This window comes from Oncorhynchus mykiss, chromosome 21, assembly GCF_057628025.1.
Source record: "Oncorhynchus mykiss isolate SJ-2025 chromosome 21, ASM5762802v1, whole genome shotgun sequence".
NCBI lineage: Eukaryota > Metazoa > Chordata > Actinopteri > Salmoniformes > Salmonidae > Oncorhynchus > Oncorhynchus mykiss.
In genome coordinates, this window is record NC_143042.1 from 29,238,017 (window position 1) to 29,258,121 (window position 20,105).

The 20,105-nt window shown below is 42.7% G+C and overlaps 1 protein-coding gene across 3 annotated transcripts in view; it reads left to right on the plus strand.

Annotated features, from left to right (window-relative positions):
- The first annotated feature begins 4,222 nt into the window (after window positions 1–4,222).
- The window catches only part of LOC110500325 (protein phosphatase 2, regulatory subunit B', beta), a 45,412-nt gene continuing 29,529 nt past the window's right edge, over window positions 4,223–20,105 (plus strand). For all 3 annotated transcript variants that reach the window (XM_021577634.3, XM_021577633.3, XM_090214356.1), the window contains exon 1: window positions 4,223–5,707. In XM_021577634.3, coding sequence (XP_021433309.1) covers window positions 5,515–5,707 — 193 coding nt within the window. In that variant the 5' untranslated portion in view covers window positions 4,223–5,514. The remainder of the gene's footprint in view (window positions 5,708–20,105) is intronic.

Consider the following 20,105-nt stretch of genomic DNA (forward strand, 5'->3'; position numbering starts at 1 on the left):
TCCCTATACCTATCATGAGGTTGTTACAACCTAGCCTATGAATGAAAGTTTACAGCGTAGGTGCGCGCAGGTCGAGGGAAAATTGAGGTGACAGACAGTGACACATTCAATACTGCCTTGCATACACTTACTTGCATCTAACTGATATAGGGTGTAATCATCAGTCCAGGTATGTTTATCCCCGTTTTGTTCCGTTTAAATGTTTTTCAATCATGCGTAAACACAGTTCACTTTCATAACAGCCACGTTGTATTCCTTCTTGCATCTATGTGCTCTCCTCCTCTCATCTTTCCCTTAGTTGTTTGTAGACGTCAATGTACAACACATCAGTTGTATGTGACCAGGCGAAAAAATCTTTCCAAGCCAAACCACATCATAACTGCTACACACAGCACACATCGTTGTCACCATATTAGCACAAACTAACGCATTAGTAAACCTGCTACAATCATGCAGTAACGTTACAGCGAACAGTCAGTAAGCAGTTTAGCACTTACTCCAGCGGGCCCCGGTGGCAAAGAAATTGTAAAACCAAAGCTTACCTTGACTTGGGTTGTGTTGTTCCAGTGTTGTGTTAGATAGTCATAGCGAGCTAGCTAACATAGCATTCCACTGTTTGAGCAGGGTTTTTGAGTAGGCTAAACTATCTAGCTGCATTTGCTAGCTAAGTAAGTGAAACTGTTAAAAAATGATGAAATCTCTCTCTCTCTCTTGCTTCTCCTTCATTTTGGAAGAAATGAATTTGTTCAAAACTGTTCAACTATTGTCTTTCTCTCTCTGAGTCAACTACTCACCACATTTTATGCACTGCAGTGCTAGCTAGCTGTACCTTATCAGAGCTCTTGCAGCAATCCACCCAATCAAAGGATCAGAGAATGAATCTAGTACTGAAAGCATAAGTTGGAGGACGTCCTCCGGAAATTGTCATAATTAAGGAGAGCTTGCACCATCCCGGAGCCTGTGTTGGCATGCTTCTCTGGCTCCAGTCAAGCCCTGCTCACTCCTCTCTATCCATCCTTCTCTCAGCCACTTTCTCTCTCAATCTCTTTATCGTTTCTCTCTCAAAGACAGGCAGGCAAGCAGTTCTTGTTAGTTTTTTTTGCAAACATTTCTCCCTGTTCAACTGTTTTCCTATTTTTCATTGATCTGTTTAGATTTGTTTTCTTTTCTTACATAATCCTGTATTTTCAAGAATGACCTATTCTGATGTCTTGGTTTGTGTATGGTGAAGTACATTATTGGCCAGTATTTGTCAATGTTCTTATCACTGTGTCTCTGTTTCTCTCTCTCTTTCTCACCCCTACATTCTGGAGTTGTAATGTCGCTCTTTTCAAATGTTGTTCTTTGTGGTTAAAGTGCAATTCATGTTATGAATTTGAATACATATATTTGTACACATATTGTTTTTCTTGCAATATTACATTTCAGGGAGCTGTGTTCTAAAGACAACCTGCAAGGCTGCTTAGTACTGTAAAATAATTGTCTATTACTGTAGGTATTTCCCTGTAAATTTACAGCATTATACTGGCACCACAGTTGCCTTTGTGCATTTGGAAAGTATTCAGACCCCTTGACTTTTTCCACATTTTGTTTTGTTACAGCCTTATCCTAAAATGCATTAAAATAAATATCCATCAATATGCACACAATACCCCATAATGACAACACAAAACAGGTTTTTAAAAATTATTGCTAATTTACTAAAAATAAAATACTTTAACACATTAACATAAGTATTCAGACCCTTTACTTAGTACTTTGTTGGAGCACCTTTAGCAGGGATTACAGCCTCGAAGTCTTCTTGGGTATGGCACTGCAAGCTTGGCACACCTGTATTTGGGAGTTTCTCCCATTCCTCTCTGAAGATCCTCTCAAGCTCGGTCAGTTTGGATGGGGAGCGTTGCTGCACAGTTATTTTCTGGTCTCTCCAGAGATGTTTGATTGGGTTCAAGTCCTGGCTCTGGTTGGGCCACTCAAGGACATTCAGAGACTTGTCCCGAAGCCACTCCTGCGTTGTCTTGGCTGTGTGCTTAGGGTCGTTGTCCTGTTTGAATGTGATTCCTTCGCCCCCAGTAAAAACTTCCACACATGATGCTGCCACAACCATGCTTCTCCGTAGGGATGGTGCCAGGTGTCCTCCAGACCTGACGCTTGGCATTCAGGCCAAAGAGTTCAATCTTGGTTTCATCAGACCAGGGAATCTTGTTTCTCATGGTCTGAGAGTCCTAGGTGCCTCTTGGAAAAATCCAAGCTGGCTGTCATCTGGCTTTTACTGAGGAGTGGCTTTGTCTGGCCACTGCCATAAAGGCCTGTTTGGTGGAGTGCTGCAGAGATGGTTGACCTTCTGGAAGGTTCTCCCATCTCCACAGAGGAACTCTGGAGCTCTGTCAGAGTGACCATCGGGTTTTTGGTCACCTCCTTGACGAAGGCCCTTCTCCCCCGATTACTCAGTTTGGCCGGGTGGCCAGCTCTAGGAAGAGTCTTGGTTGTTCCAAACTTCTTCCATTTAAGAATGATGGAGGCCACTGTGTTCTTGGTGACTTTCAATACTGCAGACATTTTTTGGTACCCTTCCCCAGATCTGTGCCTCGACACAATCCTGTCTCAGAGTTCTATGGACAATTCCTTCGACCTCATGGCTTCATTTTTGCTCTGACATGCACTGTCAACTGTGGAACCTTATATAGACAGGCCTTTTCAAATCATGTCCAATCAATTGAATTTACCACAGGTGGACTCCAAGTTGTAGAAACATCTCAAGGATGATCAATGGAAACAGGATGCACCTGAGCTCAATTTCGAGTCTCATAGCAATGGGTCTGATTACTTATGTAAATAAGATATTTCTGTTTATTTTTAATACATTTGCAAAAATGTCTCAACCCTGTTTTCAGTCTGCCAATATGGGGTATTGTGTGTAGATTGCTGAGGATTTTGATTTATTTAATCCATTTTAGAATGAGGCTGTAACGTAACAAAATGTGGAAAAAGTCAAGTTGTGAATACTTTCCGAAGGCATTGATTACAATCCCGTGAACATACCCATCTCGTGACCACTGTGCTCGACATCAGCACCATCTCCTGTTTACCAAACTGCTACCTGCTCACGTGTGCAAGGAGAGGTGACAACAAGAGAGAGGAGGCGAGGAAAGGAGAAGGAGGGGCCAGTGAAAGAGAGAGAGAGAGCAACCTGGTCTCAGAGCATTTCGTATTATTCTGTACCTCAATCCGAGAGACTCCATTTTGCATGTTATGTTTGGTATTGTTACATGAGATAAATGGTCAATTAATAAGGCAAAAACTCAAATGTTGCGAGTTTGAATCTCGTCATCGACAACTTTAGCATTGTAGCTAATTAGCAACTTTTCAACTACTTACTTATTTTTAGCTAATTTTCAACTAATTAGCATGTTAGCTAACCCTTCCCCTAACCTTAACCCTTTTAACTAACCCTTAGCCTAACCCTAACCTTAACCCTTTAACCTAACTCCTAAACTTAACCCTAACCTTAACCCTTACCCTCAACCCCTAACCAAGCTAACGTTAGCCACCTACTTTTTCAAATTGTTATTATATTGTACATTTTGCAATTCGTTATGTATTGTATGTTTAGAAAATGCATAACATATAAGAATTCGTAACTGTAATTCGTAACATTTAATACGAAATGGGTGATGGCAATCGACAAATGATGAATACATAGGCCTACAATACCAAATTTAACATAAATGGAGTGAGACACTGTATGCAAACCCAGAATAATATGAAATGCTCTGAGACCAGGTTGGAGAGAGAGACAGCATTACGACACCACTGGAGAGACGTGGAACAGTGATAATAAACCATAACGGCTAGGCTTACTAACTGGGTTAATACAGATGATTACATCATAAACATTGCGCGTGCAGACACCAGGCACTAGAACGCATGCAGTGACCGGTTGCGCAATTGAGAGTGAGAAACTGGGTTAGAATAAACGGAGGAGCTGAAGAAGGAAGGGATGAACAATGGTTTACCTCGTCTGTAGACACTATCAGCCTCAAACTAATGTAGACACGCACAGAGGGGAGGAAAGAAAGGGGTGAAGGAGGAAGACAGAGGGAGGAGAGAATGGCACAGTCACATAGAGACAGTGGTGAACAATCGGTGGACGAAGCCTAGCTAAAGAAACAGAAGGATAGGACAGGAGGTCGGATAAAAGGGATAAACTATGTTCTTTTTTATTTAAAGATGGGGAGTGAAAGAGGGAGTGTTCGCCCTCGGCGTCATAACGCATCCATAGATTAGCCCAAACCAAACGCTCCACCGCCCGTCCATGGCGTAAAGACTGGGGTACATAAATATATCTGAAATAATTAAATAATTCGCTGTGGCGAGAAGAGCGTCAGCCGCAGTGTGTCTCTCCTTGCACCACGTAAGCGCAGCCGAAACAGAGACGAGGACAGGGAGGACGGAGAGAGAGAACAAGCCATCCCTTTCCTAGCCGAACCAAGGAGAGAGGAAACGCGACAGGCAGACAACAATGGGAACATAGGTCTATATATACCTAAACCATCTGTGAGCAACCAGCACAGCGGAGGTTTTTGTGGTGTTTTTAGCGGTTAGCTATAAAGGAGACCGGGGATTCGGTGTTGCAGCGGCCGCGCTGAAGAACCGCACATGTCAACACGTTCAAGCTCCACATCTCCATCCCCGCCCTGCGCGGATCGCAGATCCGTCTAACGGCAACGCCAGGCAGGTTACCGAATAACGGAACCGTTAACGGAACCGGAGAACAGTGATGAGAAGGACTCGGATCAATGGTTTTATGATATGAGCCTTTATAAACGAATCAATTAATGAATTACTTATCATCGATGAGAAAGGACCAATCAAACAACTGATTTTATGGATTCATGTTGACATTTTCGGAATGATCCCTATAACCTGCTTTATCGGTGTGATGTGCTTTATCTAAGGATCTATAGGCTATGGGCTCTATTCATGACATAAATATATACATAAATACCACATTTAGGCTGATGACTTAGTAGTAGTCTTAACAACCCATGCGTTTCTTCCTATCTCTATCGATAGATACATGGACAATTAGGCCTACCCGTTAGATCTATGCGTTTGTCTTTGCATAAAAATATGTTTCGGTTAATTTAAAAACGAGTGAAGCAACCGTTTTTTCCTCCCTCTGCTGTATTGAGACGTTAGGCAGCAGGCAGGCAGGCAGTCACAAGCAACACACACACCATCCGTCCCTCTGTGGACTGCACCTCTCCATCTATATCCCTTCCTCCCCCCTCTATCCCCCCTCCTCTAATCCTCCCCATCCCTCTGTTCCATTCCCAGATTATCATTTTTTAGTAATTTGTTAACGTATTAGCTCTTTTAAGGATTAAAAACTGTTCACCCTATCTCAATCCTATACGCCTCTCCTTCACTAGCATCTCATCGGCGCATCCAGACACAGACACACAAACGTGACATACACACCGGACAGCTCGCCAATACAACACAGCAGCGATGGAGACAACTAAACTGCCCCCGACCAGCCCGTCCTCCCCGACCACCGGGTTCTCGGTACCGTCAGCGGAGAAGGTGGATGGGTTTCCCCGGCGCTCGATGCGTAGAGCCCGGCAGAGGCGCTCCCACTCCTCGTCCCAGTTCCGCTATCAGAGCTCCCAGGTCGAGCTAACGCCACTGCCGCTGCTCAAAGGTGGGTCCTCTGCTTTCTCCTCAATATCTATTCTATGTAGTAGACTTATTGTAGTACGCTACTACTTTATGTCCTATCAATGTGTATTATATGTTTATAGTAGGCCTGCCTTTGCTCAAAGATGTGTCCAGTACCTGCTTATCAAGGTCTATTCTATGTAGTATGGCCTGTAATATGATTTAGGTTGCAGCCTATTTCCTCAATAGTGTACTTTTGACCAGGGCCCAAAGGCTGTCCTACATCTCCATCAATTCGATTCTATCTTTTTTTTCAGGAATAGGCCTACAGCCTAGGCTGTATTCTATGTAATAGGACTATTGATGAAATGTAGTGCACTACATAGGGAATATGATGTCAAAGTAGTGCAATACATATGGAATAAGCAGTGCACTACAGTACATCAACAACATTTATTGATTTGATTTAGTCATTTAAAATCATAAGCCTATCAACGTGCATGGTATAGTCCATTAGGACGTACTATATGTAGGCTAATAGACCGTATATACAATTACACTACATGGCCAAAAGTATGTGGACACCCCTTCAAATTAGTGGATTTGGCTATATCAGCTACACTCGTTGCTGACAGGTGTATAAAATCGAGTTAACAGCCATGCAATCTCCACAGTCAAACATTGGTAGTAGAATGGCCCGTACTGAAGAGCTCAGTGACTTTCAACATGGCACTGTCATAGGATGCCACCTTTCCTACAAGTCAGTTTGTCAAATTTATGCCCTGCTAGAGCTGCCCTGGTCAACTGTAATTGCTGTTATTGTGAAGTGGAAACGTCTAGGCGCAACAACGGCCCAGCCGTGAAGTGGTAGGCCACACAAGCTCACAAAACGGGACCGCTGAAGTGCGTAGTGCTTAAAATTTGTCTGTCCTCGGTTGCAACATTCACTACTGAGTTCCAAATTGTCTCTGGAAGCAACATCAGCACAATAAATGTTAGTCGGGAGCTTCTTGCACACAATCCTAAGGTCACCATGCACAATACCAAGCGTCGTCTGGAGTAGTGTAAGCTCGCCGCCATTGGACTCTAGAACAGTAGAAATGCGTTCTTTGGAATGATGAATCACACTTCAACATCGGGCAGTCCGATGGACAAATCTGTGTTTGGCGTATGCATAGTGCCAACTGTAAAGTTTGGTGGAGGAGGAATAATAATCTGGGGCTGTTTTTCATGGTTCAGGTCAGGCCCCTTAGTTCCAATGAAGGAAAATCTTAATACTACAGCATACAATGCCATTCTAGACGACACTATGCTTCCAACTTTGTGGCAACAGTTTGGGGAAGGCCCTTTCCTGTTTCAGCATGACAATGCCCCCGTGTACAAAGCGAGGTCTATACAGAAATGGTTTGTTGAGATCAGTGTGGAAGAACTTGACTTGCCTGCATAGAGCCCTGACCTCAACCCCATCGAACACATTTGGGATGAATTGGAATGCTGACTGCGAGCCAGGCCTAATCGCCCAACATCAGTGCCAGAGCTCACTAATGCTCGTGACTGTATGGAAGCAAGTCCCTGCAGAAATGTTCCAACATCTAGTGGAAAGCCTTCCCAGAAAAGCACAGGCTGTTGTAGCAGCAAAGGGTGGGACCAACTCCATATTAATTCCCATATTTTTGGAAAGAGATGTTCGACGAGCAGGTGTCCACATACTTTGGGCCATGTAGTGTATGTTTGATGTAGGCTAATCAAGTAATTTCTAATCATTATCAAAGTGGATGAATCTAGAACAGAGCATCCCATAATGCAGGAGTTCCCAAACCTTTTTGGCCCATGACTCAATTTTGTTATCAACATTTATTTGTAACCCCACCATGTAAAAGGAAGTAATTTAATAAACAGCCAATGTTTACTTTTTTAATTGGGGATATGACAGTCTATTACAGATCAGTCTGACAATACTTTTGACAGTATTTCAATCTGAAGGAAGGATGATTTGTAGTGATTGAAATCAGAATCAGAAAGGTATTAAGTTAAGAAGATCATCAGGCAATAATTTTGTATCGTCTTCTGTGTGGAAAAGAACATCATCATTGTATTCATAAAGTATCTCAGAGTAGGAGTGCACAGTTTTGTCTTTTAGATCATAATGAATAAGATTACAGGGGACCTGATTCTACATAACCACCTCTGCTCCAAGAAGCTTTGTGAGTACACATGCAACAATAAAGTAAAATAAATAAGTATTTGTCCTCCAGACCTCCACATCTCCCTCAAACAGGCTGTTAGCTTGGCACTCATCCCCAGCTTTGATGTCCTCCCTTCAGGCTACAGCATCAGCTTGCCTCCCTGGTCATGGGTCTCCACGCTTTAGCTAACACGCTAACGATGCTAAGGTCACATTTTCACCCACAGGGTAGACTTCCCCCTCTCCTCTCCTCTCCTCTCCTCTCCTCTCCTCTCCTCTCCTCTCCTCTCCTCTCCTCTCCTCTCCTCTCCTCTCCTCTCCTCTCCTCTCCTCTCCTCTCCTCTCCTCTCCTCTTCACTCCTTTTCTCCCCTTTTTAGTTTTATTATGTATTATTTTACCTTTATTTGACTAGGAAGTTGAGGCAGAGAATCTGTTTATCAAGAGTCAATTCGACCCAAGAGTTATTGTGACCCAAATGGCAATATATTCCCTTTGTAGTGCATTACTTTTGACCAGAGCCCTATGGTCCATCGTAGTGCACTACATAGAAAATACTGTGCCATTTGAAACGCAGCCAGTGAACCTATAACAGAGGCCTGGTCGTGTTTCTAGAACATTATAACATTACTCATACAGATTCTTTACTGAATCCAATTCAATTCTGAATCAATTACAATCAAATTAAATACATCAGTGTTTTTTAGTCCTGGTCCTGGGAACCCAAAAGGGTTCACATTTTAGTTTTTGCCCTACTGTAGCGCTACACACCTGTTCCAACTAATCAACTCATCATCAAACCTTTGATAAGTGGAATCAGGTGTGTTAGTGCTTGGGCAAAACAAAAAAATGGACACCCCTTCGGGTCCCCAAAACCAGGATTAGGAAACACTGGAATACAACTATCAATTAAAATACAGTTGGATAAGTGATAGAAAATGCAGACGATGAAGGACACACAGTTAGAATCCAGAGGCATAAGGGGGTTCTGTCTGTGTGTCAGTGTTTTTGTGTGTGTGAGCTCTGAGCGCTGAAGCCGTTGGCAGAGCATTGCCTTGCTCCCTAAGATAAATCAAATCAAATCAAATCAAATGTTATTTGTCACATACACATGGTTAGCAGATGTTAATGCGAGTGTAGCGAAATGCTTGTGCTTCTAGTTCCGACAATGCAGTAATAACAAGTAATCTAACTAACAATTCCAAAACTACTGTCTTGTACACAGTGTAAGGGGATAAAGAATATGTACATAAGGATATATGAATGAGTGATGGTACAGAGCAGCATAGGCAAGATACAGTAGATGGTATCGAGTACAGTATGTACAAATGAGTATGTAAACAAAGTGGCATAGTTTAAAGTGGCTAGTGATACATGTATTACATAAGGATACAGTCGATGATATAGAGTACAGTATATACGTATGCATATGAGATGAATAATGTAGGGTAAGTAACATTATATAAGGTAGCATTGTTTAAAGTGGCTAGTGATATATTTACATCATTTCCCATCAATTCCCATTATTAAAGTGGCTGGAGTTGAGTCAATGTCAGTGTGTTGGCAGCAGCCACTCAGTGTTAGTGGTGGCTGTTTAACAGTCTGATGGCCTTGAGATAGAAGCTGTTTTTCAGTCTCTCGGTCCCAGCTTTGATGCACCTGTACTGACCTCGCCTTCTGGATGATAGCGGGGTGAACAGGCAGTGGCTCGGGTGGTTGATGTCCTTGATGATCTTTATGGCCTTCCTGTGACATTGGGTGGTGTAGGTGTCCTGGAGGGCAGGTAGTTTGCCCCCGGTGATGCGTTGTGCAGACCTCACTACCCTCTGGAGAGCCTTACGGTTGAGGGCGGTGCAGTTGCCATACCAGGCGGTGATACAGCCCGCCAGGATGCTCTCGATTGTGCATCTGTAGAAGTTTGTGAGTGCTTTTGGTGACAAGCCGAATTTCTTCAGCCTCCTGAGGTTGAAGAGGCGCTGTTGCGCCTTCTTCACGATGCTGTCTGTGTGAGTGGACCAATTCAGTTTGTCTGTGATGTGTATGCCGAGGAACTTAAAACTTGCTACCCTCTCCACTACTGTTCCATCGATGTGGATAGGGGGGTGTTCCCTCTGCTGTTTCCTGAAGTCCACAATCATCTCCTTAGTTTTGTTGACGTTGAGTGTGAGGTTATTTTCCTGACACCACACTCCGAGGGCCCTCACCTCCTCCCTGTAGGCCGTCTCGTCGTTGTTGGTAATCAAGCCTACCACTGTTGTGTCGTCCGCAAACTTGATGATTGAGTTGGAGGCGTGCGTGGCCACGCAGTCGTGGGTGAACAGGGAGTACAGGAGAGGGCTCAGAACGCACCCTTGTGGGGCCCCAGTGTTGAGGATCAGCGGGGAGGAGATGTTGTTGCCTACCCTCACCACCTGGGGGCGGCCCGTCAGGAAGTCCAGTACCCAGTTGCACAGGGCGGGGTCGAGACCCAGGGTCTCGAGCTTGATGACGAGCTTGGAGGGTACTATGGTGTTGAATGCCGAGCTGTAGTCGATGAACAGCATTCTCACATAGGTATTCCTCTTGTCCAGATGGGTTAGGGCAGTGTGCAGTGTGGTTGAGATTGCATCGTCTGTGGACCTATTTGGGCGGTAAGCAAATTGGAGTGGGTCTAGGGTGTCAGGTAGGGTGGAGGTGATATGGTCCTTGACTAGTCTCTCAAAGCACTTCATGATGACGGAAGTGAGTGCTACGGGGCGGTAGTCGTTTAGCTCAGTTACCTTAGCTTTCTTGGGAACAGGAACAATGGTGGCCCTCTTGAAGCATGTGGGAACAGCAGACTGGTATAGGGATTGATTGAATATGTCCGTAAACACACCGGCCAGCTGGTCTGCGCATGCTCTGAGGGCGCGGCTGGGGATGCCGTCTGGGCCTGCAGCCTTGCGAGGGTTAACACGTTTAAATGTCTTACTCACCTCGGCTGCAGTGAAGGAGAGACCGCATGTTTTCGTTGCAGGCCGTGTCAGTGGCACTGTATTGTCCTCAAAGCGGGCAAAAAAGTTATTTAGTCTGCCTGGGAGCAAGACATCCTGGTCCGTGACTGGGCTGGATTTCTTCCTGTAGTCCGTGATTGACTGTAGACCCTGCCACATGCCTCTTGTGTCTGAGCCGTTGAATTGAGATTCACCAGATAGTTTCTCGTGACCAGACACACACACACACACACACACACACACACACACACACACACACACACACACACACACACACACACACACACACACACACACACACACACACACACACACACACACACACACACACACACACACACACACACACACACACACACACACACACACACACACACACACACACACACACACACACACACAATTATACCCTTGCCAATCGTACTTTAAACGAGCCAATTGTGTACTTTTAGGGGACAAAATAGTATATTTCTTACATATAGTCTACAGGTACAAAAGTGTAACTTTAGAAAAGGTGTGCCTTTTCAGGGTATCACCATAGTGACAAAACCGTTTTTTCCTTTTACGTGACAAAAACATACCTGTTCTCTATACCAAGTCCTCAAATGTACACACCACTCTGTCATTCAACTTCTGACACCAGTGTAGCAAGTTCAAGGGTATCCCTGACTGGGACTTGAACCTGGATCCAGCAACTATAAGGTCAAAACCTTAACCATTATGCCACAAAGTCCATACCTCATGGCAGTGTTGTGTTAAGGTCACTATGTTATCCATTACAGCCCTTTAGTGTGAAATGCTCTTATGTAAGCCTGTATGAAGACTTCAGAAGTGGCAGCAGACATACTCAAACTTTAACTAACTTAACTATAGACTTTTTAAACTGGCACAACACTTCCACTCATGGGTGGCGAAAAATAACTAACTGAAAGCCACACACCCACTAAGCCACGCCTTCAATATAAGCCTGGCACAGGTGTATTCATCATTGTGCCTTATGTTGGGTACAAATATGTACCTTTCTTCAATACATTGTCAATTTGTAGCTTTTCTGCTAAGCAAAGGTACAGATTAGTGCCAACAATAATTGTTTTTAATATGTATTTTTGCATGTACTGTACATTGAGTAATTTATTGTTTGATAAATACAAGAAATGCTAACTAATCCAATAATTTTTTTGCACCTGTTACTGAAATGGTTGTTCCAGTTTAAAATACTTAGGTGGTCTCCTCACACTGTTTCTAATGCTGGCAGCCATTATACATGCAAGTTGCGGGTGAATACACATTTCAACTGTTGGATGGACTAACACTGGCTGGATTCCTTTAGGAATTACTAAACACTTTGCAAGCCAGCATAATGTGACTTGCAGGAAGTGTTGCAAAATGCTGGTAAATGTCCCTTGTTTTCAAGAAATCCCAGTGTGAAGATTCCTGGAAATCCTTCAAACAGGTTTTAAATTTAGGATTTTTGGAGACTTGCCAGAATTTTGCAAACTTACTTGCAGGCCCGATGTGGCCTGTAAACCATGAGTTTCAGGCCACTGTATTAGGATAAAGCTAGGTCTCAAAATAAGGCCTTATGAGATATGTAATGTATTGTGATAAAGACTTTAATTATAATAATAACATTCACCTAAGAACTCATTTGATGATTGCCACAGGACTGAAAATGAATTAATTCAACAACCACGTCTCTTTCACTAAAGGTCATGAACAGTCAAAATCATGTTTCTCATGAAATTGGATGATATATGAAACCAGCACAAAGTATGATGACCAAAGTATGAACAACTATTGTTGCTTCTGCATAAATAAAGTTTGATCATAAAGTTACTGGTCCCCTCCCCCATGTCAAACTCTTGGATTCAGGACGCGGGATTATTAAAGGGAATGGCTGATATCACCCTAATTCACTTTTTAATACACCAATGGTAACATGATATTCTCTTACCTAATAAAAAAAACAGTGCCTTGTAACCAACATCGGAGAAGGCATGTTTGCAGAGTTGCGTGGTTTATAGCCAGATAGCTACTCTACTGGTGCCAATATTTGACTGTAGGGTGTCAGGAAATATAATTAAAAGTGTACACTATTCATCTATGGCAAAGATATTTATATGATTCCTTTTCATCTGTGTCTGGTGTTAGCTGGTTACTTCAGCCAGCATGGAACAAAAGGGGGGGAAGGGTTGTTCAAAACTATGACGCAGTTGTCACATCCGTCTGTGCTACTGTGAACCACATCACAAGAGACATGCCAATTCGGAGATATGTAAAATAGAGTTGAAGTCGGAAGTTTACATATACCTCAGCCAAATACATTTAAACTCAGTTTTTCACAATTCCTGACATTTAATCCTAGTAAAAATTCCCTGTCTTAGGTCAGTTAGGATCACCACTTTATTTTAAGAATGTGAAATGTCAGAATAATAGTAGAGAAAATGATTTATTTCAGCTTTCATCACATGCCCAGTGGTTCAGAAGTTTGCATACACTCAATTAGTATTTGGTAGCATTGCCTTTAAATTGTTTAACTTGGGTCAAACGTTACATGTAGCCTTTCACAAGCTTCCCACAATCAGTTGGGTGAATTTTGGCCCATTCCTCCTGACAGAGCTGGTGTAACTGAGTCAGGTTTGTAGGCCTCCTTGCTCGCGTACACTTTTTCTATGGGATTGAGATCAGGGCTTTGTGATGGCCACTCCAATACCTTGACTTTGTTGTCCTTAAGCCATTTTGCCACAACTTTGGAAGTATACTTGGGGTCATTGTCCATTTGCGACCAAGCTTTAACTGATGTCTTGAGATGTTGCTTCAATATATCCACAGAATTTTCCTGACATCTATTTTGTGAAGTGCACCAGTCCCTCCTGCAGCAAAGCACCCCCACAAGATGATGCTGCCTCCCCCGTGCTTCACGGTTGGGATGGTGTTCTTTGACCCCCGCCATAAAAAAGCCTCCCCTTTTTCCTCCAAACATAATGATGGTCATTATGGCCAAACAGTTCTATTTTTCTTTCATCAGACCAGAGGACATTTCTCCAAAAAGTATGATCTTTGTCCCCATGTGCAGTTGCAAACCGTAGTCTTTTTTATGGTGGTTTTGGAGCAGTGGCTTCTTCCTTGCTGAGCGGCCTTTAAGGTTATGTCCATATAGGACTCGTTTTACTGTGGATATAGATACTTTTGTACCTGTTTCCTCCAGCATCTTCACAAAGGTCCTTTGCTGTTGTTCTGGGGTTGATTTGCACTTTTCACACCAAAGTACATTCATCTCTTGGAGACAGAATGCGTCTCCTTCCTGAGCTGTATGACGGCTGCGTGGTCCCATGGTGTTTATACTTGCGTACTATTGTTTGTACAGATGAACGTGGTACCTGCAGGCATTTGGAAATTGCTCCCAAGGATGAACCTGACTTGTGGAGGTCTACAATTTTGGCTCATTTCTTTTGATTGTCCCATGATGTCAAGCAAAGAGGCACTGAGTTTGAAGGTAGGCCTTGAAATACACCTCCAATTGACTCAAATTATGTCAATTAGCCTACCAGGAGCTTCTAAAGCCATGACATAATTTTCTGGAATTTTCCAAGCTGTTTAAAGGCACAGTCATTGATGAAATGTCAATGTAATTTGAGCTTTGTGTGTCAGCAAATTTGCTTGAGATGATTTTACTCTAACTCGTTGTGTGAAGTACTTAAGTAAAACTACTATAAAGTACTAATTGAGTAATTTTTTGGGGTATATTTTTGACAACCTTTACTGTAGTGACATTCCTAAAGAAAATAATGTGCTTTTTACTCCATACATTTTCTCTGACACCCAAACATACTCGTTAAATTTTGAATACTTAGCAGGGCAGGAATTTCTTCAATTCCCTCACAAGAGAACATCCCTGGTCATCCCTACTGCCTTTAATCTGGTGGACTCACTAAACAAATCTAATTTATTTATATAGCTGAGACAGGAGGGGTCAGGAGACACTGTGGCCCCATCCGATGATACTCCCGGACAGGGCCAAACAGGAAGGATATAACCTCACCCACTTTACCAAAGCACAGCCCCCACACCACTAGAGGGATATCTTCAACCACCAACTTACCATCCTGAGACAAGGCTGAGTATAGCCCACAAAGATCTCCGCCAAGGCACAACCCAGACAGGAAGATCACATCAGTGACTCAACCCACTCAAGTGACGCACCCCTCCTAGGGACGGCATGAAAGAGCACCAGTAAGCCAATGACTCAGCCCCTGTAATAGGGTTAGAGACAGAGAATCACAGTGGAAAGAGGGGAACCGGCCAGGCAGAGACAGCAAGGGCGGTTTGTTGCTCCAGAGCCTTTCCGTTCACCTTCACACTCCTGGGCCAGACTATACTCAATCATTTGACTGACTGAAGAGATGAGTCTTCAGTAAAGACTTAAAGGTTGAGACCGAGTTTGCGTCTCTCACATGGGTAGGCAGACCATTCCATAAAAATGGAGCTCTATAGGAGAAAGCTCTGCCTCCAGCTTTTTGCTTAGAAATTCTAGGGACAATTAGGAGGCCTGCGTCTTGTGACCGTAGCGTACGTGTAGGTATGTACGGCAGGACCAAATTAGAGAGATAGGTAGGAGCAAGCCCATGTAATGCTTTGTAGGTTAGCAGTAAAACCTTGCCTTGACAGGAAGCCAGTGTAGCGAGGCTAGCACTGGAGTAATATGATCACATTTTTTGGTTCTAGTCAGGATTCTAGCAGCCGTATTTAACATTAACTGAAGTTTCTTTAGTGCTTTATCCGGGTAGCCGGAAAGTAGAGCATTGCAGTAGTCTAACCTAGAAGTAACAAAAGCATGGATACATTTTTCTGCATCATTTTTGGACAGAACATTTCTGATTTTTGCAATGTTACGTAGATGGAAAAAACCTGTCCTTGAAACAGTCTTGATATGTTCGTCAAAAGTGAGATCAGGGTCCAGAGTAACGCCGCGGTCCTTCACAGTTTTATTTGAGAAGACTGTACAACCATTAAGATTAGTTGTCAGATTCAACAGAAGATCTCTTTGTATCTTGAGACCTAGAACAAGCATCTCTGTTTTGTCTGAGTTTAAAAGTAGAACGTTTGCAGCCATCCACTTCCTTATGTCTGAAACACAGGCTTCTAGCGAGGGCAATTTTGGGGCTTCACCATGTTTCATTGAAATGTACAGCTGTGTGTCATCCGCATAGCAGTGAAAGTTAACATTATGTTTTCGAATGACATCCCCAAGAGGTAAAATATATAGTGAAAACAATAGTGGTCCTAAAACAGAACCTTGAGGAACACCGAAATATACAGTTGATTTATCAGAGGACAAACCATTCACAGAGACAAACTGATATCTTTCCGACAGATAAGATCTAAACCAGGCCAGAACTTGTCCATGTAGACCAATTTGGGTTTCCAATCTCTCCAAAAGAATGTGGTGATCGATGGTATCAAAAGCAGCACTAAGGTCTAGGAGCAAGAGGACAGATGCAGGGCCTCGGTCTGATGCCATTAAAAGGTAATTTACCACCTTCACAAGTGCAGTCCCAGTGCTATGATGGGGTCTAAAACCAGACTGAAGCATTTCGCATACATTGTTTTTCTTCAGGAAGGCAGTGAGTTGCTGCGCAACAGCCTTTTCTAAAATTTTTGAGAGGAATGGAAGATTCGATATAGGCCGATATATTTTCTGGGTCAAGGTTTGGCTTTTTCAAGAGAGGCTTTATTACTGCCACTTTTAGTGAGTTTGGTACACATCCGGTGGATAGAGAGCCGTTTATTATGTTCAACATAGGAGGGCCAAGCACAGGAAGCAGTTTAGTTTAGTTGGAATAGGGTCCAGTATGCAGCTTGAAGGTTTAGAGCCCATGATTATTTTCATCAAAACACAAATGCTTTGTTTGCAAATTATGTCTTGAGTGTTGCAGTGTGCCCCTGGCTATCTGTAAATAAAATTGTTTTTTCCACCTCATCAATCTACACACAGTACCCCATAATGACAAAGCAAATACAGGGTTTTAGAAATGCAAGTGTATTAGAAATAAACATTTGATATCACATTTACATAAGTATTCAGACCCTTAACATCTATGGCAGGGGTGGGCAACACCAGTCCTCGAGGGCCATCACTAGCAAACACCAGCTGATTAATCAAATTGCATTCTAAACTGAAGATCATGAGTAGGTGATTATTGGATTCATTTGTGTTAGCTGGGCCTGGGGAATAACTGTGACACCAATCAGGCCCTCGAGGACTGGAATTGCCCACCCCTGCTATATGGGATCGGTGTCCCTATACCGGGAAGGTTGATAGTAATGTACGCTAACGTGCGCTAATGTGACAAGAATAACTTTGTAAGTAACAGCAAACCTTCCAGGACATAGACATGTCTTATATGGGCAGAAAGCTTATATTCTTGTTAATCTAACTGCACTGTCCAATTTACAGTAGCTATTACAATGAAAAAATGCCATGCTATTGTTTGAGGAGAGTGCACAACAACAAAAAACGTTTATCACGTCAACTGGTTTGATACCTTCAGTTCAAGGTAAATAATGTACTTACATTCAGTAATATTGCTCTGATTTGACATCCTGGGGGTCCCAGAGATACAATGTAGCATAGTTTTGTTTGATAAAATACATGTTATATTAAAATGTAGGAACTGGGTTCTACAGTTTGAACTGGGTTCTACAGTTTGAACCCCTGCTGTCTCTGGCTCCACGTCCACCCTGCCTGGCCATCTTGATGTGTGAAAGTTAGTGTATAAGCTAATGATCCATCATCTATGACATTCCTGGGAGTGTGTAAACTTAAATTTTGCATTACCATAACATTTTTCTAGGTTTTCTGTAGTTAGGTACTTGAAAATGTATCAATTGACCAATTCAGCACATTTGGGGAGACTTGATACAAAGTACTGTGCAGTATTTCAATGCTTCACTGGATCAATCTGGAACTTTGCACACACACTGCTGCTATCTTGTGGCCAAAATCAAACTAGCGCCTAAACTGCAATATTATATTATGGCCTTTCTCTTTCATTTCAAAGACGATGATGAAAAAAATTAAATAACGCATCTTTTTTTTTTTTTGTATTATCTTTTACCAGATCTAATGTGTTATATTCTCCTACATTAATTTCACATTTCCACAAACCTCTCAGTATTTCCTTTCAATTGTATGAAGAATATACATATCCTTGCTTCAGGTCCTGAGCTACAGGCAGTTTGATTTGGGTATGTCATTTTAGGCGAAAATTGAAAAAAAAGGTCCTTAAATGAACTCAGTACTTTGTTGAAGCACCTTTGGCAGTGATTACAACCTTGAGTCTTCTCGGGTATGACGCAACACACATGTATTTGGGGAGTTTCTCCCATTCTTCTCTGCAGATCCTTTCAAGCTCTGTCAGGTTGGACAGGGAGCGTCGCTGCACAGCTATTTTCAGGTCTCTCCAGAGATGTATGATCAGGTTCAAGTCCGAGCTCTGGTTGGGCCACTCAAGGATATTCAGAGACTTGTCCCGAAGCCACTCCTGCCTTTCCTTGACTGTGTGCTTATGGTCGTTGTCCTGTTGGAAGATGACATTTCGCAACAGGCGGAGGTCCTGAGCGCTCTGGAGTAGGTTTTCATCAAGGATCTCTCAGTACTTTTCTCCGTTCATCTTTCCTTAGATCCTAACTAGTCTTGCAGTCCCTGCCGCTGAAAAACATCCCAATAGCATGATGCTGTCACCACCCTGCTTCACCGTAGGGATGGTGCTACGTTTCCTCCAGATGTGACGCCTGGCATTCAGCCCAAAGAGTTCAATCTTGGTTTTCATCAGACCAGAGAATCTTGTCCTTTAGGTGCCTTTTGGCAAACTCCAAGTGGGCTGTCATGTGACTTTTACTGAGGAGTGGCTTCCGTCTGGCCGCTTTATAATAAAGACCTGATTGGTGGAGTGCTGCAGAGGTGGTTGTCATTCTGGAACATGCAACCTTTCAAACCAGAGGCAGATGATGGCACCCATCTGCCATTCCCGTCCACAACACACTAGCAAAACCAAAACCTACTTGAAGGTAACAGTGCTCACTGTTGCCCCTAGTGGCCGGTTTCCACACCATCTTCCTTCATCTTCAGACATGGATGGATGTTGAATACTGACTTGTATCACGGGTGACCTGCCTGAATATTGATATAATAACCATCATATAGAAGTAAACTTGTAGTCACATAATGATATGGTGTGTGATTCTCCCACTACGACTCGGGAAATCATGCAGTTAATGTCAGTGTTAAATAACGTATGATGAACTTCACAGGGTGGTGAAAGTGCACGGTGATCTTTTAATGCTCATTTCCAATAAATATTGAGTGTCTGATTCTGGTGACGTGATGGTAGATGCTTGACTGCTTGGATGCCATAATAATGTCAACATGTAGACTAGCCTACCAGCACAGCCTACCCGCACTGTATCTGCGAGCTGTTGGCAGGAGCGCACGTGCCATGACCAGAGTAGACACATTTGCTATTTAACGCAAAGTCTTTGTGACAAAACTATCAGTAGAGCTGAAAATGTGATGTAAACACACCGAACTTCAGATTTTTATTCGGTACATGAAAACTTAAGAGAAAAATTACATTTTGTGTGCTCTATGTTATCACATGGTGTTTTTTAGTCTGTTTGGTGGAAACACCATTGGTGGGAAAATACGCATATTTTCTTTATGTGGATTTTTAAATATTCACATGAAAATCTTTTGCCAATTGAATGGAAGCCTAACTTATGTCAATCTCGATAAACAGAAAATACTTATTCAGTATCGAAGGCTTTGTTTGACAATCTCAGAATGTCATTAAACCTTTCGGTGTTGTGTAACAGATGTTTCTTTCCATTTATCAGATGGCTGCTGTACAGTTTTTAATGCTATAATTATTTTTTGGAAGAACGTGCGTAGATAGCCTACAGGAGACTTTTGAAGTAGCCTAATCAGATTAAAACATTGTGACTGGTTGTGTTTATGCCACATATAAAAGGTAATACATTGTAAAATATAAATTACAAATCTTTGTGTTAAATAACTCCTACATTAAACACAAATCTCAAAGGCTATATTAAATAGTTAGGTTCTAGGTGCGCGAGGAGTAGTCGTACGGATTGGAGAGGAGGCAGAGCACCATTAAGCTTTCCTTAATAACTGGGCCTGCTGGGAGGATATGTCTTTGTTTACACAGGCAGCCCAATTATGGTATTCTTCTCCCTAATTGGTCTTTTGACCATTCAGATCAGCTCT